The sequence below is a fragment of the Mytilus edulis genome, chromosome 2, assembly GCF_963676685.1.
Source record: "Mytilus edulis chromosome 2, xbMytEdul2.2, whole genome shotgun sequence".
Classification (NCBI taxonomy): Eukaryota; Metazoa; Mollusca; class Bivalvia; order Mytilida; family Mytilidae; genus Mytilus; species Mytilus edulis.
Window position 1 is genome coordinate 31,092,918 of NC_092345.1, and position 10,557 is coordinate 31,103,474.

The following is a 10,557-nucleotide window of genomic DNA, read 5'->3' on the forward strand; positions in this document are numbered from 1 at the left end:
TAACGTGCGAGCCATATTGATTTTATTACTCATCATACAGGTACTAAAAATATATCATTTTTCATTCCGATATCTATTTATCCATCCAATAGGCGGTTATTCGAATGTCACAAAAATAGTCCATGCACTCCGGATTCGTTTCGAGTGTTTCAATTCATTCAACTGTTTATCCGTGGTGTTTTGGCAAATCCCATTATAACACCACTTATGACAAACAATATTGCAGCTACTATACTCAGTGCAAATGACCAGGAGAGTGAATGTGTATATCTAGCACTAACGACTTGGTATGGGACTGGCGCTTTTCCTTGGCTAACAGAAACTCCATACAGGACTGCACCAATAATGACTAAAGAACCTGCAAAATACATAGGAAAATATGAATACCCAATGTCTATACAGATAAGTTTTAAAACAATGTTGGCTTCTGTACCACTATTTTTGACATTTATACTTTTTATGTTGTTATTTTGTTCACACATTGTTGTCAACATAATGGAATATGATGCGACTGTCATACAAGTAAGAGGTTTAGCTAGCTATAAAACCAGGTTTAATCCACCTTTTTCTATATAAGAAAATGTCTGTACCAAGTCAGGAGTATGACAGTTGTTATCCATTCGTTTGATAAATTTGAGCTTTTGATATTGTCATTTGAATATTGAATTTTCGTTTAAAATCTTCCTCGGAGTTCAGTATTTTTGTGATTTTACTTTTTGATAGATCGAATCATTATCGTTGACAAACTGACGGAAATGTGTTGAACGTATTGATTTAATTTTGTACAATAATTACTGGAATGATTCATGTCATCTTGTTATTAGTTACATATATGTAAATGTTAACCTTTGTATACTTATGATCTCGTTAAAATCCTCATTTTCAATTATAACCAGTTTTTGGTATTAATGTATGGTAATAATGAGACGACTGGATATGTAATGAATAAATATATTGATGCTCAATGTCAAGCCACAAAGTTCGTGTACATATCCAATGTGTTTAAATGTTTATGAATATACACGGATCTTTAAAGATAACTAAAAGCTTAACCGGATTCAAAATGGAATAACTTGTCAGCCTATCTGGGGTTATCATTATGATTCTTATCTAAATGCCGAATACATGCAAAAGAAGCATCAGATACAAATAAAGTAGTCATTGGAGTGACCAGCCCGTTGACTGGACCCGCGACCTCATGTACTGGAGGAAAACACAAAACCATTTGAATGCAAAGTTTTTTCGACAAAATATAATATTGGGCTTCTTATACTGTAGCAAAACATTTCTGAAAATTAAAAAAATCCTGAAAATATTGTTTTTAAATAAACTTAATCTTGACCCAAACATTGAGTATACTGGTGAACGTATGTAGAAATAGCAGTTACCCACCTGCAAGTAAAGCACTAATTAGTGCTGAACTTCTGATAATTTTATTCCATTTCTCTGAATAAAGAAAGGTAAATAATCCCATGAATACCAGAGCACAACTCGCAAAGATCATACCAATCACATTCAATGCCCTCACTGCAACCATCCATCCTGGAAATATAAAGTTAAATATTGTTACTAAATACAGCCAAATATACAGGCAGCGGAGAGGAGATGGGACAAATATACAGGCAGCGGAGAGGAGAGAAGAATATGTATATGATTTGCATTAAAAAAAGGTGTGTATCGAATAATTTACATAAACTTGTTATCATCAACTTTTTTTTTCAACTTTTATTAACACTCTAGACAGTTTACACTGTAACAAGAGGCAGACAAATAATACAAGTAATAATTTAAATTACAATGGTGAACAAGATAGAAAGAAATATACATTACATAGTTCATTATACCTTATTCTCTGTACACAAGTATACACATACATAACACGTGATAATTATTCAAAGCTATAATAATGGGATCTGAGATAGCCAGTCGATTACATGTAAGTGATAATATATTAAAATTATAGATATTTCATAAGTTTTTTGATAAAAATAGACAAGTTATTTAAGACTTTTACATTACATAAAGACATCAAACCTTTCATTTTATATTCTGAGGGGTTAACAATATAGTAATTTGGGATATATGCACGTCTTAATTTTTTAACCTCGTCATTTTGACATACACATAAGTAATGAAACTGATTTCCAATACAATTATTTTTGCACAAAGTACATAGTCTTTCCTCTTTTGGAATATTATGCCATCGACCAGTTTCTAGTGGAATTTTGATATTTGAGCATCTAAGTTTGGTAATATATATTCTATTTTCTTTTTTTAATCTTACCAAATAATTTTCTAAACAAAAAGCGTGTTTAAACAGTAAATAATATCCACCTCTAGAAGAGTTTTCAGCATCACTAAACCACTTTTGAATAAACTGATCTTGTAAAATTTGCTTAACATATATTTTGATTTCAACATTTCTTAAAATACATTGATTGTTCCATACATAGCTTAAACCTGTGTTGTCTAATGTAGATCTAATACAATTAATCCACGTAGAAACAATATTTCCAGAATTATGCATCTTATACAAAAATTGGTATAATAATCCTGATAATTTCGTGCTGTTTAACAATAATTTTGACCAGAATGATAAAATTCGTAATCGTACTTTAATTTCCAAGGGATACGTGCCAGTTTCACCGTACACCATATAATTAGGAGTACTGCTTCTTAATGAAAGAATTCTTTTCAAAATTTTTTAATGAACTCTTTCTAAAGCATCTATGTTTTCGAAACCCCATATTTCACAAGAGTAAATCAGTATGGGTTCAACCAAAGAATCAAACAATTTTAGTTGCAAATCAATAGGAATATTTAAATTCCTTATTTTTCTGTAGAGAGCATAGAGTGCCTTTTCTGCTTGTTCTATCAATTTTTTTCTGGCATTTGTAAATCTACCGTTACAATTAAACAGCAAGCCTAGATAAGGATAAAAATCTACTATTTCAATATCAGAACCATATAATTTAAAATCATGTAAGTGGTTTCTTTTGCTTTTTCTTTTTGAAAATATCATAATCTTTGTCTTATCTGTGTTCACAGAAAGTTTCCATTGAGTACAATATAATTCAAACATATCTAATGTATTTTGCATATCACTTGCTGTTTCAGCAAGTATGATAGTGTCATCTGCATAAAATAAAATAAAAATTTGTAAATATAGTCCAATATGTTCTTGACAATGCGTTGATACTGTTTCAAGTCCATTTATGTTATTTTCACACAAAAATTCTTCTAGATCCGAAAGAAAAATAGAAAACAAAAAAGGGGATAAATTTTCTCCTTGGCGTACTCCGAGATCACTCGAAAAGAAGCCCGAAATATCATTTCCCTTTTTGACACAAGATTTAATGTTATCATACATATTAAAAATCACTCTTAAAATTTTTCCTGTAACTTGATTTTTTACCAACTTTTGCCATAACCCCAATCTCCAAACAGTATCAAACGCTTTCTTAAAGTCGATAAACGTACAATAAAGTTTTATCAGACTTAACACTTAAAGGACACACACGTTTAGATTGTAAGCACTTTCATGTACATGTTTAGATATTAAACATCTATAGCCCCTAAACATGTAACCAATTCGTCAACATGAAATGTGCTTAGAAAAGTGTTTAGGTCATAAACACAATTTTTACAGTACAGTGATCAAACTTTCATTTGAGATTTGCATTTATGGCTACCCGTTACAATAGATCAAACGTTTTTCATTGTAGATTGTGTTTCATATGAGACATCTTCAAGAAGAGAGCGGGAGTGGATCGTAACCCTTGGCTAGCGAAGACGCATATGAGATGGCAGCAGTCGTTAACAGCACATTTGACATTGGTGTTTTATTTGTAATAAACATGATAAAATAAAAGGGTTTGTGCTGTTGTGGCAAACTGAAAATCATGTAACGATGTTGAGTGTAGTTTATTTATTATCTATGTTCGCATGAAGTATAGCAAATGAATGTAAGACAAATTGCAGTCTCCATTCAGCATAGGTTCTACATAATTAATTACCAAATTTCAAGACGTTAGTTACAGTTTTCGTTGTATCATTATATCGTCCTGAACATGCATGAAATATTAGCAACTGGACTTTAAGCAACATACAATCAGATCGTTATGATTGCCGCAGGGACTCCAAAATCAAATTAAACCAGAAATAGTCTCTTTTTGACAACTGGGGTATGGATGCATCATTTCTAAGTTTAAGAAGATGGTTAGTACGCTGTTAATAGTTGTTGCAAGATTGTATACTAAGATACTTCCATTAGCACAGCTATCGTTTGTGGTGTAATATTTTCAGACATTTTGTTGTTTATTACAAAATGCAAGAAAAATAGTTAACTGATTGAACTCATATGTTTGGTTGGAATTTTAGAAACAGTTCTTAATTTTAAGACATTTCACATAAAGTTTTAAAAAAAGGGTCAGTTACACACTTATAAACTAACTTTCTTTTTAATATTTTTTCAGACAATTCGTTTTAATACCTTTTATTTATTTTTGTCCATGAAGTGACACCTTTGTGAATCATTCCAATATAATTTCTACTTATAATATTGTATTACATGTGTTACATTCCAAATATAGAACAGATATATGTCCCCAATTTGGTCTTCTAACGACGAAATTCGAGTACTGAATAGGTGACATGCGTACAGTGCTCTTTCTGCATTACCATATTAGCATAGCCCAGCTATTTTTAAAAAAACCAACTTAACATATATATATAATATGCAAGATAAAACCACTGGGTTGTCGATGTAATAACATGATCTATAAAATGTATTTATTAGGTCCAATGACACAGTTATCGCCCTTTGGTTTTCGTTGGAATATAGTCCCTACTGTGAACAGTGTAATAACAGTATAACTTGCATTTTTTAATTGATACACTTTCCCAATTTATTTCTTGATATTTAATGCATGAAATATTAAGTAAGGGATGTAATTTCATGATATAAAAATTTAGGTGCTGAATCTTTATGTAAAGTAGTGATTTGGTCAGGTTAAAAAAGGTCAAATTTTATTACGTCGAAAGCTGTCAAACTGAATTTTAGACCCCCTTAACACAGAATTGTCAATATTTTGAGTAAGAGCTGGTAGAAGTTTCTATAAATTTGACATTATTTGTCCCACTAGTAGTACGTTACACTGTACAACTCTTTTTGAGAAAGAGCAGGTGCGATTTTTGCATGAACCCCCTGAGGGGTTCATGTTTATATATTGGTGAGTTTTGAATGTGTCTATGGGCCACTCGATATCTCTCGGCCGGAAGTCAGAATAAAAATCTCGGAACGTCTCTAAAATTTTCGGTCATATATACAGGTCTTAACAGGTTGTTATCTACGTCTATGGTATGGTCCCTTGATGGCCCTTGACGACGCAATTATATTTGTTTTAAAACGACCACTGTGTACTGTGTGTATCTGGGTCAATTATAACGTGGCATTGTCTGTTGTCTCGATAACATGTAAACTAATCATGTTTGAAGATTTAACCACGGGATACTGTGTATTTCATCATACTAGACTTACGGGAGATAAAATTCTGGTTAAAATATTAATATAAGATCGGAAAACAGAAAGATAAATAATATTAGATCGGAAAACAGAAAGATAATATTCTTATCAAAAGTATTTAATTCAATCGGAAACAAACAAATATATACAAAATAAATACTGTATTTATGTTTCTGGAGAAACTAACAATGATTGCAATCAGAATATTTTTAGAGTTGCAATTAAAGTATTTTATATGACGATACTCTGCTTTGGTATTTTTTAATATTCATTTGTAAAGGAAACATAAAAATTAAATCTAAATAAATTCTTGCTTCCTACAAAAAAATGTGTATGAACAATAATCATTATATTTCTACATTAATTATTTCATACCATTTTAGTTTTTATGTTTTATGAGTAATTATTATTTATTTTTTTGTATTGCAATATATCCATAAAACGGAAAGTAAGATCAATTTATTAAATATTTAAATTTTAAACGGTCGTGAATAAAAATACTTGTGTGTTTTCAATTCATAAAGCATGATTTTAAATCCTTGCAGCTCACAACAACCGTACACATAATTTACAATAATTACAACAAAATTTAATTACAACCCCAATGTTGATTATTTTATACTGTTAGTATGGATTTAGAAGTCTTTGTATAGTAATATATTCACATAGTGGAATGTTAGAATTTAAAAATAGATTCATTCGATAAATAAAAAGTCCATCCGTAAATACTTGACGTTCGTGTTTATTGATATTATCAGGCGCGTAGCTCCCTATACGCTGACACGCAGTTGCGTGCACATCAATTCGGCATGCAATATGGCAAAATAAAAATTTATAAATTGAATGTTAAAGGAAACACCTATGTTGTCACTTTTTTGTATCAAAGCCAGTATTGGTATCGACAACGTTCTCATACAGATACAGATGAAATATCATTAAATGACGGCATTTGGTTTCAAAATAAAAGTTTTATTGGAGATTATGACAAAATCGAACAGTAACTTGTATCTTTTACAAGATTTGAATTTGTAATACTCAGTCTATAATTAAGACATGTAGTTTTGGAGCATATTTTACAGTGTACGGTTTATTAGTTTGGAATGAGATGTTCCAATCGGCATTATAATTATCAAAACCCTTCGATATCGTTGAAAATATGCCGAGGCGATGTGGTCGACAGACTACCGGAGCCAATCACCCTGCAAACACACCAAAAACAGTATTGGAAAGTCTCATTATTTTTTTGCGTTCATATGATAAATTAAGGGAACTGGAGAGTGGAGTCGCGTCTAGTATTATCAGAAAATCGCTTCTTTGCGCGGTATCTGCTTCATAGTGTTGTAGGAAATATAAGAAACGAACAAATCTCAACATTGTCTGAGACATACGAAACTGACTTGGCATGTTATTTTGACGAATTCAATTGGGAGGTCGCTCGATGCAGAACACGTACGCTGGTTTATAGCATCTCGTGGAGGTCTATTGGTGTACTACTTAACTATGTTGAAAACAATGAACAACGACAGTTACTAGCATTACTGCGTATTCATGGGGTTTTCAGTGTGAATATTGAATAAGTAATAGAGAAGTTTGTTTCTGCCTAGACCCGAAGAGCAGATTTTGGACAATTTTGAGTATATTCTGTAACACAAATATGTGTTGTTTATGTATTACTCCATTCAGAAGATTTATTAATAGTTTTACATTTATAATTTTTTTATAAGTCCTATCTTCTTATAGCTCCTCTTTTAACCGTCCTTTGACCGAAAACCGAAAAAAAAAATATTTTTCTGCATAAATGGGTCCCAAAATTTTTCGCCTCGATCCGCTCGGCGGTAGTTGCTTGCACATCGTTTCATTCTAGATACGCCCCTGATTATATATATTCAAAAGAATTTGAAAAAAATAACTAATAGGAACGTTATAGTTTATTATAAAATTTTAATTCAATTTTTGTTTGTTTGTTTTAATAATTTAACCTTCTAGCATCTAAACTTTATTTGTACTATGGTACGGTTTTGAAAATTGTATTAATTGTGTTGACCAACTATCCTACACGTCTTGATTCATTCACATTATAGATAACATTTCAAAAGCACACTATATATATCGGTTTGCGTTCTCAAAAATTTCGGATAAAATGTCAATGCATCCGGAGTCAGAACATTTAATGTAAGCCGTTTGACATTCGATTTCAACTATTAGATTAATATTTGTGATGACGCAAATGCGTATTCTTTTCCTGAGTATCAGTGAGATGCTTTCTATTTACTATTTCGTGCGCTAAAATACTACTTGCATGCAAAACTATTAAATTCAGTCGTGGAAGCTTATTTTCGTTTTTGTTATCTAAATTCAGGACACGGCAGAAAGAGCTTTACATGTGACTTTCAAGCACGGTCATCATTACTAACGGTATTCTGACCTCGAGTTGTTTCTCTTTTGTTTCTTTTTTGAGACACTGTCCTATTATAAACTTTGGCCTTTTCAAAAAGCTGAGGATTGTCTACCCAAGGAATAGATTCCTTAACTTTGTAATGTATTTAGCCTTTTAAATTTTTTCATTCGAGCGTTACTGATGCTTTTTTTGTAGACTTAACTCGTGTCTGGCGTTTTTTTTATATCTACATACCTTTTTACATAAATTGGTTATTTTGAAAGTGTGTACAGGTATTCATAAACTTCTGAATTAGGAAATTCTTTGGCAAAACTAAGTTTCTCTGTATAATGTTTGAATTGATTTAAGTAAAATCAGGAAATCCTTAAAATTTGATATGTTTCATGAGACCAAAATAAGTCTCTTCATAAGAGGTCCCAATCAATTGCATGCCACAGGTTTAACCGCATACAACATCTATACCATGAGTAAAGACAGCTTCAAATACGAGTTGAGAATATAAAGGTATTCATTTAGGAAACAAAATATAAAGATGTGATAGATAAAATAAATGCATTCAGAATTCCAGATTATAAAGCAATCTGAATGCATAAATTTATATTGCGATAGGTTTGTGCAATTTGCATAAGTCATCCGGTTAGTAGAAATTAGGATTTGCCAATGGGTTATAATCGGAAAAAATAAGTACATTCCCAAGTAATATATAGTCGAGCTTTAAAATAACTATTCAAGTAGAAGCTGTAAATAAATACGTTCAACTGGCTTCTTCTATTCACAATCAATTATTTCAATTCAAAAGTAAACACAAATTCAGCAACAATCTTTTGGTGACCCGGCAGTCAGCGGTCTTAGGTTCATGTATTGCTTTTCTTTTTTTAAAGAAAGCAACTTGTTTTAATTTGAATGTATTGTCTAAAAGAAATGCACTACGAAATAACTGTGTTCTCGGGCCCGATTTAATTGGATATCCGTGTTACATTGTACATCTTAAGATGTACATATTTATCATTCCCGACTTTTGTAAATGTACAAAATATATAATACAAAGATGACTCTTATTAAACGCATCTAATTACATTGTATTATCATATTCGACCATCTTTATGTATAGAAATTCAATTTTGACTAGACCGTGAGTGTGTAATTTAGTATCCCCTGTAGCTATAGGTTTACAAGTTCAAATATGTGGAATGCTACCAGACGACAATTTTTATGCTTAAGTGGTCAAACAGATGTCACATTGAATTATAAGAAATTATTTTGTTTTTATTTCTAATGTGGGCATGTTTTTGTAAAGACATTTAGTAGATGATCTTAATGAAAATTTAAATATAATTTAAGATAAACACAGGTTTAAACTAAATAGTTAAACTTATCAATGGAAGGTAGTGTATAGACATTTCGACATCATTAATTATCATACATGTACTCCTCTGTCACATGTTAGGAATGAAATTTACAACATGTTTACATTTTCAGCAATAACAATTGATTATATTTCTTAGAACAGAAAAACAAACTTGATTAGAACTATCATGAACCATTCTTAAAGTCAACGTAAACATTTGTTAACAACAAAACTATGATGTAAACTTTTGAAAGAAAAGCCGAAATCGTTTAAGGTCATCGTTGCCCGAGGGAGTTAATTTGGTTTCGTAAAATTACATATTTTAAAGATGCAGAAAAATTTTACAATTTAAAATCTAACATTCAAAAACAAATCAGTACCAGAGCACTAAATTGTAGCTAGCAGACACGGTAAGGACATTGGTGGTCTCGCCTGGTACACTATTATTATCTGTTATTAAAACATTTTTTGGTTTTATTAAATTATGGGGAAACTGTTAGGAATTCCAAATTTCATGTTGTATACATTTTGCATATTCACTTTACGTACCTGCAATTGCATCTGCATAACTAGAACAACTAACAGTTGTCACCACTGTAGCTTGTGTTCGTCTACAATTTAACCATAGTCCAGAATGTCCAATATTTCCTAACGTGTGCGTACTAGATAATGTCCAATATGGTGTAGCTAATGCCACTATTTCTACAATACCACCAATAATAATAACAACAATCGCAACAAACGAAAACCGTGAGAATTTATCAAAAAACTTCATTGTTCAACAAATATTACTGACACTTTTAAAAGACACAAATTTGATCTTTTGTTGTCATAAATATATCCAGCAATATTTCTAATATATCCAGCAATATTTCTATCGTTGCCGGAAGCATGCGGTCAAAATTGAACGAATTATTGTCACTCCCAACTAAATGGTTATCAATAATTTGTTCTTTCACATCTTTTTGATTTATTTAGCTGGGAGACAATGTTTATCAAAAGAATAGACATCAAGGTCTTTCATATATTCACTACACCATACAGGTAAACACATACATAAGAAATGTCGCGGTAAACTTTACTTGCATGTGTATTTGAACGTAGAGCGACGAAAGCGTTATTCGCATTGTATGTAACGCTTAATCCTTTTTCTATTATACGTGTGTTTATTAGTCTCCGTAATCCCTATTTCACGACCCGCTACATTTTAGGTGTTAAAAGTAGTGCATGTTTTATATTCATTACTTGTTTAATTCAAATTTGAGAGATATGACTATAAATGATGCA

At 31.3% G+C, this 10,557-nt stretch overlaps 1 protein-coding gene across 1 annotated transcript; it reads right to left on the reverse strand.

Moving 5' to 3' along the window:
- LOC139511938 (voltage-dependent calcium channel gamma-1 subunit-like) lies at positions 1-10,334 on the reverse strand. The gene is made up of 3 exons (XM_071299135.1): positions 9,820-10,334; positions 1,393-1,542; positions 1-358 (listed from the first exon to the last, which is right to left on the reverse strand). Exons 1-3 carry the CDS (start codon positions 10,043-10,045, stop codon positions 159-161), a joined length of 576 nt encoding a protein of 191 aa, XP_071155236.1. The 5' UTR covers positions 10,046-10,334; the 3' UTR covers positions 1-158.
- Positions 10,335-10,557: the final 223 nt, after the last annotated feature.

What these genes read in the sequence shown, in the direction of transcription:
- LOC139511938 (XM_071299135.1), bottom strand. Translation starts at nt 10,045, where the DNA reads ATGAAGTTTTTTGATAAATTCTCACGGTTTTCGTTTGTTGCGATTGTT. An exon ending in TTATGCAGATGCAATTGCAG is followed by an intron (nt 1,543 to 9,819) that starts GTACGTAAAGTG and finishes TTATATTTCCAG; the next exon opens with GATGGATGGTTGCAGTGAGG. An exon ending in AATTAGTGCTTTACTTGCAG is followed by an intron (nt 359 to 1,392) that starts GTGGGTAACTGC and finishes TGTATTTTGCAG; the next exon opens with GTTCTTTAGTCATTATTGGT.